The sequence below is a fragment of the Gobio gobio genome (assembly GCF_949357685.1).
Source record: "Gobio gobio genome assembly, chromosome: 14".
Lineage (NCBI taxonomy): Eukaryota > Metazoa > Chordata > Actinopteri > Cypriniformes > Gobionidae > Gobio > Gobio gobio.
The window spans coordinates 9,313,015-9,335,123 of record NC_137107.1 but is presented as its reverse complement, the minus strand read 5'-3'; the positions used below and the strand labels follow the sequence as shown (position 1 = coordinate 9,335,123).

The window sequence follows — 22,109 nt, the reverse complement described above, 5'->3', positions numbered from 1 at the left end:
GATGGTCATGGCAGAAGCTTCATTTTGTGTTCAGTGACACATTGTTGTGTTGATTGAGTTTGTTTTGGATCGTTGTCCTGATGGAAGATCCAACCACGGCCCATTATAAGATTTCTAGCAGAGGCCGTCAGGTTTTGATTTTTTATCTGTTGGTATTTGCTAGAATCCATGATACCATGTATCTGAACAAGATGTCCAGGACCTCCAGCAAAAAAATAGGCCCACAACATTAAAGATCCAGCGGTATATTTAACTGTGGACATGGGGGACTTTTTATCCCTGTTTCCACCAAAGCCATCTGGTGTGTTTGCTCTTTTTTTTCCTTTTTCATCTGACCACAGAACCAGGTCCCACCTGAAGTTTCAGTCGTGTCTGACAACTGAATATACTGGAGTTTATTTTTGGATGAGCGAGGAGGATTTTTCTTGAATCTCGATTCAAACACCCACGTGATCTTATTTCTAAATGAAAACGGTTCTGCTGTCTATTACCATGGCTGTTTCATGTCACAAGCGTCAGCGGAGCTTGAGCAGCCAAATTTTTTCGCTGCCCATGTTAAAGCTACACTGTGTGATATTTTCCCCCATCTAGTGGTGAAAAGGTATATGACCATCCAGTGAATTTTAGTTTCTGTTCCTCTCAATTCCGATTTCGTTTCAACTCCTACGGTGGCCGATTTAGTCTAAGATTAACATGGCTTCTAGGGCTGCACGATATGAGGAAAAGCTGCGATGTGCGATAACATTGTTTAATATTGCGATGACGATATGACTTGCGATAAATATTCAAATGTGAATGTTAGCTATACTGTTCCCATGTCTTAGTGCTTTAATAGGTCGTGTTCAGTGTTGGGCAGTAACGGAATACATGTACCGACATTACGTATTCAGAATACATATTATGAGTAGCCTAACTGTATTCCGTTACAGTTAGAATTTAAATAGTTGATATTTAGAATACAGTTACATTGTTGAAATCAATGGATGACATTAACCATAGCCTACTTCTCTGTTTCATGAGTTTATTTACTCTCTAAATAAATTAAGGCAACTCAATGCATTTCTCAGAACGCCCCAATATGAAAACGAAAAAATGCACAGTTTGCGTGATCAGTCGGAAGAGGAGCAGCGGGAGCTAGAGGTAGATGGAGCCAGAAATGAACAACAGAGCCAGGGCAAGAAATCGTTTCTATCTTGGAAATTCAAACAGCATTTCATATTAAAGAAAGAGAAGGGAGAACAAAATATAACACGGCAGTGCAACTGTGCAGTGCCGCGGTGGTTGGGGTGGCGGCTACACACGCACGCACGCCTATATTTTTTTTATATAGCCTATATTATATATATAAATTCGTTATATATTCGTTAAATATATTATTCGTTTTAATATTTTATTTTCAAAATGTAGGCTATTTAATTGAGATTGACGTGTATATATATATATATATATATATATTTATATAGGCTACCTCAATTAAATAGCCACATTTTGGGAAAAAATAAAACAAAAGGCTCAAACATGCGTGTTTATTTTAGTAGGCCTACTTCCGTCAGTGAAACAACAAACTACAGTCTGTAAAACATTTAAATAAATATCTGTAAATAATGGTAAATATACATACACAGTTAAGAACTGTATAACTATACTTATAAGTTACATTTGTATAATGTAACCGTAAACCAGAGCTTATTGTACCATATATAGGCGCTAAATGCAGCTGCATTAAAAGGAGCGGAGCTGCCGCTGCTGCTGCTAGCAAGCAAGCGGTGTCCGGTTACAAAAGTGTGTGCGCCGCTTTAACGTTAGCACTGCAGTGCGCTCTGTATAACAATTGTTAATATGCCGATCAGACCTGATACATATTTCCATCAACATACATTACAAGCAAATATTTTTTTAAAACTAATAAACATTGTTGATAACAAAATAACTGAATGATTATTCAAATAGGTGAGCATTACGCTATTGTATGTTGACACAAAAATACTTCTGAGGTGACATCAACTGAATTACGCGATGACACACTCTGAAACACATCTACAATGACAATAACTATTATTACTTACGGAGTTATTAACGCACAGAAATACCACACAAGGAAAAACAGACTTTTGAGGAATAAACAAGCCAGGAAAACTCTGTATAACTCTGTTACTGGAGCTGCTGAGATGAAAACTCTCTGCGCATGCACCAGACAAGTCTGAACAAGTTGACGCGCACATGCGCGAGGCAGAGAATTTTGTACAGTGCCATCGAGTATTAAAACCGGTTAAAACGTGAAAGGCGAAGCTTGAATTTACGGGTATGTCCCTCTTTGGCTAATGTACTTTCAAGATGGAGGGGCAACATGGCGACCACCGTTAGATCCCATTACCTTATGTATTTTCAATGGCATATTATAAACTTACGAGAATACTTTATTACTTGAAAGAAGTAAATATACATTAATGAGCACATATATTTTTGAAAGAACTAAGTGTTTTTAGCTAAGAATAGACTAAAAAAGTTACACAGTATAGCTTTAATAAATGAGAGAGTCGGTCGTCATGCTTCCGATGTGAATGCTCTCATTCATTGATATGGGCAGGGAAAACACGCTCTGCTGACTCATGTGACATGAAACAGGCTTTAAACCAAAGACTTTAGGGACTTTGGTTAACCTTTGAAAGTAAGATCATTGCCCTGCAACATTCAAATCTGCATATGCGCTTCCACTGATCCAGAGAGAGAGCAGCTGCCATGGAAATGTACAGATAAGCAGCTTCACAATCTTTTCATCCGCACATTTTGTTATTTATGTTACAAATATTTAAATAGCAGGGGACAAATGTGCACTTAGATAAAACTTTATAGTTTGTGTATGAACATTGATATCTAGCGATCAAAATAGAGCAAATCACCTTTTTGAAGTGTTTTGACACTTGTATTTATTAATACATACAACTCATCGCTTATTACACCAAGAGTTGGAGACAAGAGACTGTTTAACAAAGTGTTTGTCATTGAATCATTCATTCAAGAGATTCATGATGTAATGAGAAGAACCAGCCATTACAAGAAGTAATGGCTGGACAATTTCATGTTCCTAGTCATCCTGGTGTGATAAAAAATTTAAATATGAATGGGAATATACTTCAGCGATATTTTACTCAAAATTTACTCCACTTTCAATTATTTTACTTCAATGAAAGGTTCGATTTTTGCGATTTTTTTCAAATTAAAGATCAAAAGGATTAACAATGCAGATTTATTTTCACAGCCATCTTTGATCATATTTACCAGGGGTGTACAACTGCACCACTATTAGACACAAATTGATCTGGTCCTATTCTGAATGCAGATATTGTGTTTTATTTCAACTGCTTAGAAACATTTGATTTAATTTCACCTTCCTCTTACCTTCCCTGCCTAGTAGGAAATTACATTACATTTGGTTGGTTTTGTGTGTCAAAGCCAGTTGTCACCATATTCCGCTGAAATGTACATACCGATTGTGTGATGCAATTTTTTGTAGTGAGGATTTGAGGATTATGAGAATTTATTACATTTTGGTGATAACTCTTAAATTCACTGAGCTGATTGCTTGTTGCCTTTCTTGTCAAAGGTAACTTATGCGGTATTATAGAAGAGGACACGATAAGCTAGGCTCATTTTAGTTTACTTTTTTTCCTGACGAGGGAAGGGGGTGAGAGGGCCAAGGATCAAGAGTCATGGTTTGCTACTGCGAAAATCTGAACCTCTGAAAGCTTTCAAATTATATATGTCAAGATTGTAGGTTTAGACTAAGATAGTATTATTACAAAAATGTAATGGCAAACGTCCCACATGTTAAAACAATTCTGGTTTAAAACATTTTTATAAATCTTCTGTAAATCTCTATAAAAGTTCAGATTTTTTTTTGTTTTTTGTAAAAGTATTGATATTAAAAGTTTAGATTCTTTGATGTTTTTCATAGTGTGATTCTTGGGGAATTGTATTGAATCCAATGCAGGTAAATTTGAACCTCTCCAGAAATCGAGTTAAATTGAAGTATCTCTACTCTTTTGCATATAATTGTCCTTAGATGCATTGAAATTGATAGTGATGTGTGTGTGTGGTGTTTTATTGTGTTTGTCGAAAAAACTTTGGATATATGGTGTTGTTTATAAATATATAGAAATATATAGAAATGAATGATTGATTGAACAAATGAACAGGAACTAAACACACAAAGAAAACTAAGCAGACTAAACATGACAATAATGATGGATATTGTGAAGCATGCTGTATATCATCCTAGATGCATGATGCTAAGTATCAGCTACATAACCATATGCATGCATAGATTTAGATATATTGCTGTGCAATATGTTCTGTTTGAATTTACATACAGTATTAAAAAAAAAAAATCTAATGGAGAAACTCATTCGTTTCTGAGATTTATTTTCCAATATCCAAACCAGTGACTTTGGTAACTGTGATACTTGGTTGAATGACGCACAGGACCTTGCACTAATCTCAGAGCCTTTTAAATCCTCCCATTTCGGTCCTGTACAAATATTTGAGCAGTGATTTGAATTACAACTATGTTGATTAGTATGCTGCCAAAAGAGGCAATCGGAAATGATCAAGACATATTAAATGTATTGTTTAAAACCTACTTCTTGTGTCAACACAGCAGATCATTCAGAATTCTTATGGTGATGATACACAGGGCAACTTTTTGAGCAATGTTACCGTCAACGGGCAACCAGGTGAGACACAGGTCCCACAACCAATCTAAAGTATCCAGAAATGTGTTGCCCATTCCCAATGGGAAAGTGCCCAAGCAACATCGCTCAAAAGGTTGCCCCGTGTATAATCAGCTTTAGAGGTCAGAAGTCACTGCAGGAAAGATAAACTGCTGAATAAGAAAAGACAAACCTAAAATAAGTAACCTGCCCCTTTAAAGAACAAGGGCATTCCAACAACAATTACAAGAGAACAGAAACAGGAAATTTGCTTTTAGTAAAATATGTACACGCATTTAAATGCTAATGCAGCACACTCATGTTGCACTGCATACTATCATCAATATACATTATATTTTATAATATACAGTTTTACAATTTTTCAGAAACCATATAAAAGTTTTAGAAAGGACTCTGCTGTATGCTATTATATTGTGATTATAACACTGCAGAAATCTTACTCCATCAGTAATGTACAGTAAAGTATATCTAAACAGCTTTATAACAAGATGTGTTTTCAGTGTTTTTGTTGCATTAAGTCAAAATTTCTTATAACATTTGACAACTTGTTTTTATCCCCTTCTTGTTTTAAGTTTAAATTTAAGACAATTTAGTGGTGTTTATAGATAGGACAAGATAAAACATTTTGCCATTATTATTGTTTTGTTACATCATTTTTATTCTCAAGTAAATTTGCCTTGTTTAGATTTACTGTATGAAAAAGACAGAAATACTGATTAATAAACACAAAGGGTTATCATGCAGAATGTAAACAGAAGGTTTTACCCAAGGAGGTTCTGGCTGGCACTGCATCCTTGTTGATCCAGAATGAAACCCATGACAGGACAACGATCAAGGTACAGGGAATATACGTCTGGATGGTGAAATAACCCATTCTTCTGCTCAAGTCAAAGAAGACAGTCAGAACCACATAATCTCCTGGGGACAAAAAAAAAAAAGAGTCATTAACAAATGCACACACCTTCTCACTCCTAAATATTATAATTTTCATTAACGGTGAGAGGGTCTAATGCTATTCCATGCATTCTGACTTATTTACACTGTTAAAGAGTTGATTATCATGCTAAACATGGCCAAAATTAAAAAAAGAGTTGGACGTATGACAAAGTATTTCTGTGCCGAAAACACTCCTTCAGGATTTGAATACGTTTCGGAAAGTTTTTTTCGAGTACGGCCCTGTATGATGTCATAAAGGGCGGAATTGCTTGTATGGGCACTTCTCCCGGATGAGCATGCACACACACACACACACACACACACACACACACACACACACACACACACACACACACACACACACACACACACACACACACACACACACACACACACACACACACACACACACACACACACACACACACACACACACACACACACACACACACACACACACACACACACACACACACACACACACACACACACACACACACACACACACACACCAACCCGAGCGAGAGGAAGAGCGCGTCCATCAACGAGCTTCATTCGGTTAGGGGAGCCGTCGACAACGCTGTCATTTTCTTTTTAGACCACGAAATCAACAATGTCACTAAAGAAGTGTGTTTCTGGTTGTGAGGGAAAGATCACCTTGTTCAGCTTCCCAAATATCCAAGCGATAAGGAAACAGTGGATGCAGTTTGTTTTTCCGGAGGAGCAGTGGAGTTCTGCAAGTGTGCTTGTTTGTTCCCGGTAAGGTGTTCATTTTAGGACATCCTCAGACCTCAGTCGTATGATGAAAAGGCGTCATGCCTCAGACTAAAAGGCCTCAGTTATTAGACAAAACGGCATCGCGCCTCAGACTGAAAGGCTTCAGGTCTCAGGAAAAACATCCTCAGGTGTCAGGTCTCGTACAAATAGGCATCGGACGAAAAGGAGTCAGACTAAAAGGCATCAATCGGACGAAACGCACTCAGAACGAATGTTCTTTGCCTTCACCATAGTTTGCCAATAAGTTAGATAGTTGCAATGTGTTATTATTTAGCTAACGTTTTAAATGTGAAAATAAAACTAGTGAATAATAAAAATTTACAAAATAATCTCAGCAGTATAAAACCGCGTGTATGTGACATCATATTGAGGCAGTGTAATTCGAAACATTCGTTCTGAGTGCGTTTCGTCTGATGCCTTTTAGTCTGACTCTGTTTTCGTCTGATGCCTTTTAGTCTGACTCTGTTTTAGTCTGAGACTTTTTCGTCCAATGCCTTTTAGTCTGAGACTTTTTCGTCCGATGCCTTTTAGTCTGAGACTTTTTCGTCCGATGCCTTTTAGTCTGAGACTTTTTCGTCTGATGCCTATTTAGTCTGAGACTTTTTCGTCCGATGCCTTATAGTCTGAGACTTTTTCGTCCGATGCCTTATAGTCTGAGACTTTTTCGTCCGATGCCTTATAGTCTGAGACTTTTTCGTCCGATGCCTTTTAGTCTGAGACTTTTTCGTCCGATGCCTTATAGTCTGAGACTTTTTCATCCGATGCCTTTTAGTCTGAGACTTTTTCGTCTGATGCCTTTTAGTCTGAGACTTTTTCGTCCGATGCCTTTTAGTCTGAGACTTTTTCGTCCGATGCCTTTTAGTCTGAGACTTTTTCGTCCGATGCCTTTTAGTCTGAGACTTTTCGTCCGATGCCTTTTAGTCTGAGACTTTTTCGTCCGATGCCTTTTAGTCTGAGACTTTTTCGTCTGATGCCTTTTAGTCTGAGACTTTTTCGTCTGATGGCTTTTAGTCTGAGACTTTTTCGTCCGATGCCTTTTAGTCTGAGACTTTTTCGTCTGATGCCTTTTAGTCTGAGACTTTTTCGTCCGATGCCTTATAGTCTGAGACTTTTTCGTCCGATGCCTTTTAGTCTGAGACTTTTTCGTCTGATGCCTTTTAGTCTCAGACTTTTCCGTCTGATGGCTTTTAGTCTGAGACTTTTTCGTCTGATGCCTTTTAGTCTGAGACTTTTTCGTCCGATGCCTTTTAGTCTGAGACTTTTTCGTCTGATGGCTTTTAGTCTGAGACTTTTTTGTCCGATACCTTTTAGTCTGAGACTTTTTCGTCTGATGGCTTTTAGTCTGAGACTTTTTCGTCTGATGCCTTTTAGTCTGAGACTTTTTCGTCCAATGCCTTTTAGTCTGAGACTTTTTCGTCTGATGGCTTTTAGTCTGAGACTTTTTCGTCTGATGGCTTTTAGTCTGAGACTTTTTCGTCCGATGCCTTTTAGTCTGACTCCTTTTCGTCCGATGCCTATTTGTACGAGACCTGACACCTGAGGATGTTTTTCCTGAGACCTGAAGCCTTTCAGTCTGAGGCGCGATGCCGTTTTGTCTAATGACTGAAGCCCTTCAGTCTGAGGCATGACGCCTTTTCATCATATGACTGAGGTCTGAGGATGTCCTAAAATGAACACCGTATCCCGGTCATGCATCAAATGTCTTTGTTTTGTTGGCAATCGGCACACAAGTACATATAATATAAACAACATGAACTTATAGTGAATCAAAAGTTATACAGGGATAATGCTATGATGTATTTTTTGTGTGTCACTGCATGCCTGCAAGCGTTCGGCTGTTTTTGGAAAGAATTGGTACAGCGTATCTGTCTTTTATAAATATAATAAAACTAAAGACTCTTCAGACATATGAAGGATGCAATACTACTCTATAGGTACTCAAGATTGAAGGTACTCTTCCTTCAAAACTTTCTTTAATCGCCACCATTTGTCTACAGATTACAGCCCTGGGCATTCTATTAATCAACTTTTTAAAGTCAAGTCACCTTTATTTCTATAGCGCTTAATACAATACAGATTATGTCAAAACAGCTTCACAGTAATTGAACAACTCTAAACAACAGTACTGATCCCCAAAGTCAGTCAAGTATACCCAAATGTTTGATTGGTAGAGGAAAAGACTGTTGTCAAATTGGACAGCAATTCCTGGCAGCAGCTTTTCCACCAAGAAACATGGGGCTCTGCAGCCATCAGGCAAAGTGCTGTTTGGGCTAGAGAATCATAAAGGATTGGATTAAAATTACCCCATGATTTACTCACCCTCAAGCCACCCTAGGTGTGTATGACTTTATTCTTTCTGATGAACACAATCATAGGTATATTAATAAATATCCTGACGCGTCCAAGCTTTGTAATGGCAGTGACGGGGTCCATTGAGTTTGAAGCTCATAAAAGTGCATCCATCCATCATAAACATACTCCACATGGCTCCGGGGGATTAATAAAGGCCTTCTGAAGCAAAGCCATGGGTGTTTGTAAGACAAATATCCATATTTAAAACTTTATCAAGTAAAATATCTAGCTTCCACCAGACCGCCTTCCGTTTTCAACTTACGAAGAAAGTGAAACTTTTGAATTGCTAAAGATCCAGATATTGGCTCCGCTGCACACCCCTACTGCTAACACTTACGAAAAAGAACCATGTTTTTAATACAAATAAAACCAAAAAACATGGTTATTGTAGTTAAACCACGGTAACCACAAATCAACAATGGTTTTGCTACTCTAACCATAGTTTAACCATGGTATTTGTGGTAAAACTGTGGTGATATAAATGGTAATCAATTAGCCAAAAAACCATGGTTACTACACTCTTACTATAATAAAATGATGGATATTTTTCGTAAGGGAAGCACCAATGCACTAGATGGGCTCTCTTTGCGAATAGCGCGGTTTCAACTGAGGCTTTTGAAATTCACTTTTTTTAGATTAGATTAGATTAGATTCAACTTTATTGTCATTACACAAGTACAAGTACAAGGCAACGAAATGCAGTTTAGGTCTAACCAGAAGTGCAATAGCAGCAAGTGCAGGATATACAACGTTTGCATAAGTGCAGGACATGGATATGTACTGAGTATATATAAATATGTCTATAAATAGAGAGATGGTTATTACTATAAACAGAATTTACAGGTGAATATGTACAGTGAATAATATACAGATGGTTAATACTATAAACATAATTTACAGGTGGATATGTACTATGAATATAATAAAATATACAGATGGCTATTACTATAAACAGAATTTTACAGATAGAGGTATACAATGATATGTTAGGCTAAAATGAGGAATATGGCAGTGGATTAAGGTAGTGCAATAAATTATGGACAGAAGCTATCCGAAAAAAAGTGTAAAAGTGCAGTGGAAGTGATTGCATATTACAGTTAGAAGTACGGTGCAAAATACAAATGTAAACAGTAGGTACTGTAAATAACAGTCGGCAGTGCAAATGAGCATAATCCAGTTACGGTGTGGTAGTGCAAAATGAATAAGTAAACAGTTGTTACTGTAATAAAGAGTCGGTAGTGCAAATAACAAAGTGAAGGTGGATGTGAGGTAGGAGAGTTATCAGTATATGAGGGGAGTGGATCAGCGGGGGTTTGAGTTCAGTAAGGAGACAGCTCTGGGGAAAAAACTGTTCTTAAGTCTGCTGGTCCTGGTCCGGTGGATCCTGAAACGCCTGCCGGAGGGCAGGAGAGAAAACAGTCTGTGGGCTGGGTGCGAGGAGTCCTTGAGGATGCTGCGAGCTCGATGCAGACAGCGTTTCCTCTGGATGTGTTCGATGGCAGGCAGTGGAGTCCCTGTGATGCGCACTTATGCAATTTATAACTGCATACACATTATCAAGATCACATTTAAAGAACATCTTCACAGAGGCAGAAAAAGAAAAGGAGGGTGATGTAGAAGTGTAATTCAAAACCTTCCAGCTACAGAAGCAAGGTTGAATGTGATAATAAAAAGTCAGCTAACCCCATCTTTGCAGAACGTATGCAATACTATGAGACTGAGAGGCCTGAGAAACATGTCCTTCCACCAGAGCTGGGGACATTCTGGCCTGAAAGAGAAAATCCGTCTGTCACTGGAGAGTTACTCCTCAGGGGCCAAAGACTTGTGATTCCCCTCTGCATGAGGCAAGAAATCCTCCACAGTATACACAAAGGACACCAAAGGATTGTCAAGTGCAGACCTTGGGCCCACAAGTTTGTCTGATGGCCGGGACTATCAGTGCACATCAGTCACCTTGTGGAAAACTGCAGCACCTTTTCACAGTATAGGGCAGAGCACAGCAAGGCCTTGTCGACCACTCTAATGCTGGAGAGACCATGGCAACGAGTTGGCGCAGACGTATACTTCTGACTTTACCTCCTTGTTGTGGATTCTTTCTCAATGTCAACTCAGCCAACACAGTCATTGCAACCCTATAGGAGGCGTTCAGCTGCCACAGCACAAAAAAATCAAATTTTTTCTTACACAGATCGGAATTACTTGCAGACTTGTAGACATAAAAATCTGCACGAGATCTGATTTTTTTTGCATCTGTTCTAAGCCACTTCCAAATGTGGTTTTAAATCAGATACATATCCGATATGTTAGACCTGCATCTAAATCATGTATATCCTAAAACTAAGCTGTTTTTACTGAGGTGGAAACTTTATAGTTAAAGGTGCCCTAGAATGAAAAATTGAATTAACCTTGGCATAGTTGAATAACAAGAGTTCAGTACATCACATACATTGAGTCTCAAACACCATGGCTTCCTCCTTCATATGTAAATCTTGATTGTGAAAAACACCACAGAAAAATAGGTGAATCTCAACATAACACCGACTATTACGCAACAGTCGGATCATTAATATGTACGCCCCCAACATTTGCATATGCCAGCACATGTTCAAGGCAAGGTGGAACAGCACAGCCAAATCATCCGAAGTTCTGCAGATATTGTGAACAAGCCAAAATGGCATATCATGGAAATAAATGTTATTTTCCAGGCTGTGCAGGGGATTTGAGGATTTTTCATACCCTTCCCACAGAACAAAACTGTCAACAGGCATGGTTGATGTTTATCTATAACCGGATACCGCAACAATTTAATTCAAAGTTGTTTGTTTGCTCGGCCCATTTCACCACGGACTGTTTTTCTAACCTGGGACACTATCAAACAGGCTTCGCTCAGCGTCATCATTGTGAAATCATACAGTGCATTACAATGATTAAAATATTTTTTACAATGCTAAAAGCAAAGTTGTGACTGCTGACACTATGAGTTGACGTGTATAGTTAATGTTATATGATAGTTCACATGCAGGCTGAAGTTATAGTAATGTTACTGACGTTACGTTTTGCAGGTTCTTACTGAAAATAAAGACTAAACTTAAAGGGTTAGTTCACCCAAAAATGAAAATTCTGTCATTAATTACTCACCCTCATGTCGTTGGACACCCGTAAGACCTCCGTTCATATTCGGAACACAAATGAAGATATTTTAGTTGAAAGCTGATGGCTGAGAAAGGCTTCACACAGGCCTCCATTGGCATTCAGTACATTGACACTTCCAAGATCCATGAAAGGCACTTAAAACGTCGTTACAAAGTCTATCTCACCACAGTGGCTCTACAATAATCATACAATGCGACGACAATAGTTTTTGTGCGCAAAAAAAAATCAAAATAACACCTTTATCCAACTTGTTCTCGACTTCCGTGTATGCCTCCACGACGCATGCGCGAGAATATGACGCAGATCCGGCGTTCGGACATATGACCCAGAAGCGATTTGTTTACGAGCAGAGGAAGACGCGCGTGTCTAAGCTGTTGGATTCTACATTGATCGTGCTTTAGGTCTCGGCGTAGTTCTCAAAATGGGGCTTAAGTGTGTATTTCATCGATTCCCGAACACCGCCGCTACGTCATATTCTCGCGCATGCGTCGTGGAGGCACACACGGAAGTCGAGAACAAGTTGGATAAAGGTGTTATTTTGATTTTTTTTTGCGCACAAAAACTATTGTCGTCGCATTGTATGATTATTGTAGAGCCACTGTGGTGAGATAGACTTTGTAACGATGTTTTAAGTGCCTTTCATGGATCTTGGAAGTGTCAATGTACTGAATGCCAATGGAGGCCTGTGTGAAGCCTTTCTCAGCATCAGCTTTCAACTAAAATATCTTCATTTGTGTTCCGAAGATGAACGGAGGTCTTACGGGTGTCCAACGACATGAGGGTGAGTAATTAATGACAGAATTTTCATTTTTGGGTGAACTAACCCTTTAACATTCAGCATCCATTTCCAATCTCAAAACAAACAATTGATTGTTCCTCAAAATCTGCATCTTCGTCAGAAACAGAATTAAAACATATATAAGGTTGGATGTATAATCTCTCCATTGTCATGAAGGACAGTGTAAATGTGTTTCTGTCACTAAAGCTACTGAAATTAGCCGCGCAGTGAAACAGCCAATCAGAGCAGAGCTCTGCATTAATATTCATGACCCTTCCAAATAAGGCAAAAACAGACCATTTCATTCTAGGGACAATTTCTAGGGTTGTAAATGGACCTGTAAAACCATATCTGGACAATTTTTGCCCTTAAATAAGTCGCATACCCTCTATGTAGATGTCAGAGAACAATTTAAAATATTTTTTTAACTCATTCTAGGACACCTTTAAGAAATTGCGCACACACAAAAACATTCAAGAGCACAGAAACCGTTTCAACCCTGTGAATTGTTTTTAATAAAACAGCTTTGCTACTTAAAGCTACATTATAGGCTATTTCTAAGCTGTTTTTGTAAATAAACTAACAAGTTTCACTATTACAGATGATCTCTCTCTCTCTCCATCGCTTTCGTTAATTTTTTCAAAGTCATTCAAACAAATGAAATCTTAAAATAACGGGAATTAACATAATTTTCAGGTCTATATCCGTTTATATCAGCTTTTAACTTATCCATTCTCGCAAATAATCATGGCCATCCGACGTGATTTATAAATTAAGTTTAAAATATAAAATAAGCACGGCCATTCAAAACCTGAAGATCAAACATGTCGCAAAGTAAAGCGATCACTGACAGAATCATTTTGGGCAGGTAATAATGTAAACACAGATATCGGATACCAGTCGTGTCTAAAGTGAATGTAAACAGGCAGGACAAAAAAGTGCAAAAGCAGCCAATTATGTCTCATAATGGACCACATTACAGTTAAAAACTGGGTTCACACACATTACAAGCAGTCCGAGGGGGAGAGGGGGAAAACAAAAACATTAATGGAAGTATCATGATACACCTCTGGAAAATGGTTACTCTCCAGCAACATAATCCGCATTGGGTAGACAAGTGTGCACAATGATGCTGCAGCTTCCAACGTCTCTATTCCCTCGCTGGCCACACATGAAAGGGTTCAGAAAAGCGGGCAAAGGAGAAACAACAGCGGCAGTACGTCCCTTACCAACACTGCATTCTGGTCAAATTTAAGCTTAAGCATGTGATTGAATAACAAGGAGCAGACGTTTCTCAAGCAAAAATACCCAGTTCTTACATCATACACACTGCCGAAGGACTGGTCAGGACAAAGCATGCACACATTTGTACAGCTGACCTGCCATAACATCTGAAATTTGCTGTCACAACATAACAAAGGTGTTCTGTAAAGCGTATCATCAGCATCTTGCATGTAATTGAACGGACACAATTGAATGCAACACTTGTGGTCCTTTATGTGTTCCTATTCTATACACACCAGCTCATCATTCGAAGGATTCAATAACTAACAAGGGATGCAAAGTCATTAAGATGCAACCCCCAACCGCCCACACACCAACCATTATTTCCCCCAGAAGAAATAATGTACGAAAGTAATGTGACGGACATAAATTCAGAGCACTTTACAAAAAAGAATGAACAGTTAAGAGAGTGTAGAGATGGCCCTGAAATTGCATTAAAGTGCATTGAAAAATAAAGTGCATCAAACTGAATAAAAACAATATGCACAACACCAGAAAAATTCGAATGGAAAACAGCTTGTGTTACACAAGACAGAGAGTAAGAGAGAGAGAGAGAGAGAGAGAGAGAGAGCTTTCTGACTTTTAAAACCATTTTAATTTAGGCTACACCATTTTCCACAACATTACAGAACTAATATACAAAATAGTCTATTGAAACACAACCAAAAAAACAACATTAAAAAACATGTTTGCAAACTCGCTCATTGTCACTAATGCCTCTCTCACATCCCACCTAATTTTGAAATAAAGTACATTATCAATTCAATAGCTACCATAAATTCTTCCAATGATTTAAAAAGAGACAACAAGTCAACTTTTTGACCCACATTTTACACTGATGTGTTTTCAGGGAGGCTAACTTGGCTTGGCCCATTAAAACCTGGCCGTGCCACGACTGTTTATACTTACAACCAAAAATATAAAGGGTATTTGTAAAAGAAAATCCCAAATTCATAGTTCGTTTTTCCAAAAGTACAAAAAGGGGAACAAGGCTTAAACACGAGTCAGGAGCCTTACAGAAAGAACATTCAGGAAAAACCATTTCATTACATTTAGAAATAAAGATGTTTGTAGCCAACACATTGTAGATCTCCACATTTCTTAGGACAAGGAGGCTTATAGAGAGAGTGAGAGAGAGAGAGAGAGAGAGAGAGAGAGAGAGAGAGAGAGAGAGTGTGATTCTTATGTCCTTATTTCTTCTTTATGTTCTGTACTAGAGCCTCAAGCACATGTTTTCTTAGATTTGCAGCGTGCTTGAGCCTGGCCCTTTTTCCCTCCTCAGCTGTAGCCTTCTTGTTTTCCTGAGAATTGCCTGAAAGATGGAAATCATACTAAAAGCACCTTCCTTCCTTTTGCAAATGATTCCTCTGCCGCTGGGCATTGTCTGAGGTTCCTGCAGATTGGATGTTTCGGCAGAGTCTGCAGTCTACTTCTCCAAACTCTACTTTACGTCTGTTCATCCAAACATCTCTTCTGCTGACTTCTCCTTTGAATGTAGTTTATCCTTTACAGTCTGAATAGCACTGAAGGTTGAAGGTTTCTCCCTCCTTGTAAGTGGCCAGACAGGGCTCCACATTGTGCTTAATGATTTACATGTGCAGATCACTCTCTGCTGGTATAAAGGTGTTTCATCATGGCGGCCAGTTTCTTGATGCAATTACCAGTTAGCTCCAGTAAAGACAGTCTCTGAAGCGTTGGACTTTGAATCGGTAGCTTCTTCTGTCAGTACTTGGCAGTGGTAGCAAATGCACTGGGCTGCATTTCCTGAAACCTTCTTAACGCTATGGCGTTCTTAAGTTATCCCTTAAAGGGATAGTTCACCCAAAAATGAAAATTAGCCCATGATTTACTCACCCTCAAGTCATCCGAGGTGTATATGACATTCTTCATTCAGACGAATAAAATCTGAGTTATATTAAAAATGTTCTAGCTAATCCAAGCATTATAATGGCAGTAATAGGTGCTCGGTTTTTGAAGTCCATAAAAAATGCATCTGTCTGTCAAATAACTGCTCCACACGGCTCCGGGGTGTTAATAAAGGCCTACTGAAGCGAATCGATACGTTTGTGTAAGAAATGCATTTCATTTTTTCTATGGCTCTGCATCAGCCGTCCCCGCGCCATCACTTCCGGCGAATAAGGTCAAAATACCGGCGCGATCATAGATATATACATAGATTCCTCATTAGTGCCTGCACGGATCGGTCGAATGAGGCATCTACGTATATATATCTTTGATCACACCAGTATTTTGACCTTATTCGCCGGAAGTTATGGCACTGGGAATACTAGATGACATTCGTCTGATAAGAGGTAAAAAAATAACATAAATACGGTTCGGTTTCTCGCAGAAACCGATCGTTTCGTGTCTTAAGACATCAATGTGTCGCCACGAGCCGCATGGTTCAATAACGATTCGTATGTCTATGTGTTTTTACTCTCATTGCTCTCATACTCTAAAATATCCCCATTGACATGCATTATACGACTATCACACTGCAACAGTTGGAGTTAAAAATCTTCATTTGTGTTCTACTGAAGAAACAAAGACATACATCTTGGATGCCCTGGGGGTAAGCAGATAAACATCAACATTTCGTTTTTAGGGGAACTATCCCTTTAAGAGGTACCTTAATGTTAATACGTGTTTCCCGAAACGTTCTTAGTTAAGAATACCTTCTGTAAGTCATTTGTTTGTAAGGATGGTTTGGACCACTCTTAGCTACACCTTATCACTATTGACAGTTCATTCCATTAGTGGCCACCACTGTTTCTTTACATCTCAGTCTATACCAATATAATTCTGCTAATTGAAGTGTTTTCATGCAAAGAATACAATTGTCAGTACACTGATGGTTGTTAGCTTTTTAAGTAAGGTACATCAGCTGGAAAACCATTATGAAGTCTATTTAAATGGAATGATTGTGGAGGAGAGGTTGGTCAAACTATCCCCTGGCTACCATGTCAGAAGCTGCAATTCAAAATAAAGTTCACCTGCCACGGCAGCAAATTCAGCAGCTTTTAGATTTTGTTGGTCCAACTTTGTCAAAACAAACTCGATGGAGCTCAGCCCTGAAATTCAGCTGCTGGCAGCTCTTCTCTTTCTTTCTTTTTTCTCCACTATAGTAGCTGTTCATTATATGTTTCGCGTGTTGCACTTTTATTGAGTAGGTCATCCAATAACAATTGTGGAGTAAATTAAGACTATGGCAAAATATATTATGGTAATATAAATGGCATACTGCCAGTGGGTTGATGCATGATACGTTTAGGCATGAGAGGTTGCAGGTTCGCACAATATTTTCAAAATGATATAAAATATCAACGGTTGGACTTAGTGTGGAATTTGGATATTATTTATAAGATCTCAAGAGTCCTGATAAATGCAATTTCAACTACTTCTGAAGTGCTTCTATTATAAAGAACACCGCTTTCTCACATAACGCATTTAAACAGCCTCTTGCATAGAGTGAATAATTGATTTTTGAGTCATTGATAAACCAATCAGCACCACCGCCACAAACAGCACCTGCTAACGTCGCACTTAAGAAGGCATACCTTAACCAACCTCCTAAGATATAGTTTGGGGAAGATGCCTAGAAATGGTATACCTTTAGTTAAGTTATACCTTTAGAGTCTTCGTAGTGCGCTAAGAGACAAGGTTATCGGGAAATCCAGCCCAGATCACTTTCTCACATACCTTCAGTAGCTCCAACACAGTAAGCTATGTTAGACTTTGGACAGTGACACAATGTTGTTATGGCTTCATACTGATTACTTTGGATGTAAAATAGCAATGAGTTTAAAGTGAGTTAAACTACAGTTCAAGAATACAAGTATGATGCTAAAACAGTGTGTTGCTATACAAATATTTACGGAGCTCAATGTACATATGTACATAATGAATAATTACTACACGTATGAATTAACATACTAAATGAGTGTTTTGGATGCTTGGTTCTGAATTCTTCTACTTCTCATCCCAGATAGATTTCTCTTGCAGGCAGCATTCCCCATCTGTGAGAGCGAGGAGGAAAGCACTCTACCAGCCACCAGCCAAGAGATTCCTGAGTCTGTTCCAGTGAGAGAAATTCCCAAGTCCATTCCAGTGAGAGCATGTGAAGTCAAGCTCTACCAGTGCTCTATCAGCACATTACTCAGATATTCAGCTTTGATGAAACATGCCATGATGTGTGCAAACACTTCAAGTTGCTTGTTGAGTAACTTGTGGACTAATGTCTGGCTACCCTGTGAGAAAAAAGTGTCTTAATAGTCTTAATTGATGTCCAATATGCCTCTGATTTACTGTACCCAAAATGCATGGGCTAACATTCACAATTCCTTTGTTACTAAAGAACCTGCTTGGAAAACCATCAATTAATAATACTTATGTTGGGGTTATAACAATATATTATAGTACACTCCAAAAAATGCTGGGTTAAAAACAACCCAAATTGGGTTGAAAATGGATTAACCCCACTGAATGGGTCGTTTTTAACCCAGCAGTTGGGTTAAATGTTTGCTTGAAACAACCCAATCGCTGGGTTAGTCCATTTTCAACCCAACTTGTGTTGTTATTTGTTATTGTATAAAATGTATGTTAGCTAATTTTAGATTCAGTGAAATAACACTAACAACGTTAAATCAAAACAAGTCAGCCATGTCAGGGCAATTAACAGTCCCATGCTTGACATACTGTATGGCAATTAAGACTATCATAATGCTACTTTAAGAGATTTTTACCTTAGTTCACCCAAAAAAGAAAATTCTGTCATCATTTTCTGTCATCAACACAAAATAAGATATTTTGAAGAATGTCAGTAACCAAACTATGGAAGTCAGTGGGGCTCATCAACTGTTTTGTTAACCATAATATCTTCTTTTGTGTTCAGAAGAAGAAAGAAAGTCAAACAGGTTTGGAACAGCTTGAGGGTGTGAGTAAATGATGACAATCATTTAGAATTCCAGAGTTGGCTCACTTTAGTCGTGTTCACTCTTCCGAGGAGGGCAACTCAGAAGGCATGACAACTCAGAAGGCATGATTCTAATAATTTCATGTCTTCCAAAATGGCGAATTTCGCAGAAAAATGACAAGTTTGCACACCTGAGCTAATGCAACATTAGCGGGAATAGGCTCTGTCTGTTGCTTTCCCTTTTTGGTCTCAGACTCTCTGCAGTTCAAGATTTCGTTTTGACAATGATCTTACACAGTGCACCTTTAAAGACCTCGTCCCTTTGATAAAAAGTTAGAGATGAGATTGAGGTAACCAACATGCTCTTCTAAGAAATCACTTCCTTCCTTATTTCTCATATGCTGATGGTATCATTAAGCAATGTTTCATACATATTGATCCTATTCTTTCTGCTGACAGGGCACTTTTCTGATGGACTACTCCAAAATTGTACTTACCATGGTCCGCAGTTTTCAATTTGTATTCATTAAGACCTGCATAAGTTGAAGCCCCTAAAAAAACTTTTTCGAATGGCAAATTACTGTACAAAAACACCCTAATTAAGCATACTCAGCAATGTAAAAGTCAAATAACACCACTGTTTGTGTTTACTAATAAGGCATCACAGGTATTCAAAAATGCACCTTTTTCAATCATTTCAATATATTTTCAATTGTTTTCAGGGCTGGCTCTAGGCATGGGCAGGGGTGGTCTGAGCCCACCCAAACATCTGCCTTGTCCAACCAATCAGAATTGAGTAAATCTGTTTTTTGTTTTTTTTTACAATTTGTGCATTGATTGAAAACAATCTGAGGTGAGCTGTGTGTTGAGAAGTTTGATGAAGGGCTGTAGAATGCTCTAACAAATACAAAAATAACACCAGAAAATTGCAGTATTTTTCTTTTCTTAGCTGAAAGTAACTGCGTGGCGCGTTATCAAGAGCGGGAAAGCAGAGGCTGCCGCTATCAAAGTGCGAATTCCGGGGAGTTTAATGTATATTTTAATTCATATGTATTTTCATATTTACTTTACTGACTGATATGCATCTTCATATTTCGGACAGATTTTAAAGTGTTATTTGGCTGCCTGCCATTAGAATGGGTCATACCATTGCAATTCTGAGCAGTTGAAATATGCTAGTAAAACTCGCATTTGAGAATGTATTGCATAGAGCAAGAACATAATGTAAGTGTATAGATGCAAATGCATAGTTCAAGTGAAACCTTGCCCTCTTTGGCTTGCTGTTAATGGTGTTAAACTGAATGTACAAGGCAAACTGTCTGCTTAAAGGGTTAGTTCACCCAAAAATGAAAATTCTGTCATTAATTACTTACCCTCATGTCGTTCGACACCCGTCAGAGCTCTGTTCATCTTCGGAACAGAAATGAAGATATTTTAGTTGAAATCTGATGGCTCTGAAAGGCCTCCGTTGACACAATGGCACGGTTCACTCTCAAGACCCTTAAAAGGTACTAAAGACGTCGTTAAAAAGTACATCTCACTACAGTGCTTCTAAAATAACTTTATAAATCGGCGACAATAGTTTTTGTGCGCAAAAAAACTCTAAATAACGACTTACATAGTGATGACGATTTCAAAACAAGGCATCATGAAGCTTCGAAGCGTTATGAATCAGCGAGTCGAATCAGCAGTTTGAATCGCCAAATTTCAGCAGTTTGGCGGTTTGACACGCGATCCGAATCATCATTCGGCTCATTGATTCATAACGCTTCGAAGCTTCATGATGCCTTGTTTTGAAATCGTCATCACTATGTAAGTCGTTATTTAGGGTTTTTTGCGCACAAAAACTATTGTCGGCGATTCATAAAGTTATTTTAGAACCACTGTAGTGAGATGGACTTTGTAACAACGTCTTTAGTACCTTTTAAGGGTCTTGAGAGTGAACCGTGCCATTGTGTCAATGGAGGCCTTTCAGAGCCATCAGATTTCAACTAAAATATCTTCATTTCTGTTCCGAAGATGAACGGAGGTCTTACGGGTGTCGAACGACATGAGGGTAAGTAATTAATGACAGAATTTTCATTTTTGGGTGAACTAACCCTTTAAATAACAACACTGAACTAAGAATGCGCTTTTTAGTATCTTTCAATCAGTCAGGAGCCATTCATACAGAAAAAAACACGGTTAAAAATGTGAGACGCAGTCAGTGAAGAGGAAAAAAAGCAAGACCTAGAGATTGAGTGCAGCATTTTTTGAATGTGCGTCATGCCCATGGATCTACCCCACCACCCCCCAGCTCACCCTACCCTTCTATAGGTGCCAAGAACCCGGCCTAATTAGTACAACGCACAACATACAATATTAATGTTTTATTCGCAGTAATTTCCCTTCATAAAAGTATAACTGTCAAACTTTTCATTTGAATTTCTTCTCATTCAGTTTAATTTATCTTTAATCCATTGGGATCTTAATGTTTTTTCCAGGGGTAGACTCCTGGAGGTCTACCTTCTTGCAGACTTCGGTTCCAGCTGTGCTCCAGCACACATGGCTGTTGTTTTCAAGTAATCCTGAATATTGATTAGCTGGTACTGGTGTGTTTTATTAGGGTTGTAGACAAACTCTGCAGGATAGTAACCTTCTAAGGCCCTGTTTACACCTGGTATTAAGATGTGTTTTGGTCGATTGGATCACAAGTAGACGAAGAAGACTTATACCGTTTACACCTAGTGTTTTAATCCGTCTCTTTTGTCCACTTTTAAACACTTCTGTCCTGATTTCATCGAGGGGAGGGTCTATGGGCAGGTAAATGTAAGGGTTTTTTCCGATCTTTTCGATCTAATGGACAAAATAAGCTCACGCAATTTACATATGAACGCGACCAGAGACGATAGAAAAACATACGGAGAGCATCAGCATTTGTTTCTGCTCTGACAGCCGAAAAATCTAAATCATGAATGGAGAGAGAACATTGTGCTTGGTACGTTTTTCATCTTCAAACCAAATTTGGGTCCCATCTGGCTAGTGCACATCCCATAATGTTTACGCATTAGGTCGTTAGGTGGAGAGTAGGGGGTCTTCTAGTGGCTGTTCAAATGCATTTGACCACATGAGCGTCTACACAACGAAAGCAATCCGGTCAAATGCATTTTCAACTACCTCTGGAAGTGGATGAAAGTGGACGAGCTCA

At 38.6% G+C, this 22,109-nt stretch overlaps 1 protein-coding gene across 3 annotated transcripts in view; it reads right to left on the bottom strand.

The window, feature by feature from the left end:
- The window catches only part of gabrg2 (gamma-aminobutyric acid type A receptor subunit gamma2), a 153,008-nt gene that overhangs the window by 31,895 nt on the left and 99,004 nt on the right, over positions 1 to 22,109 (bottom strand). For all 3 annotated transcript variants that reach the window (XM_079834426.1, XM_079834427.1, XM_079834425.1), the window contains exon 7: positions 5,496 to 5,648. In XM_079834426.1, the coding sequence (XP_079690552.1) occupies positions 5,496 to 5,648 (153 nt within the window). The remainder of the gene's footprint in view (positions 1 to 5,495; positions 5,649 to 22,109) is intronic.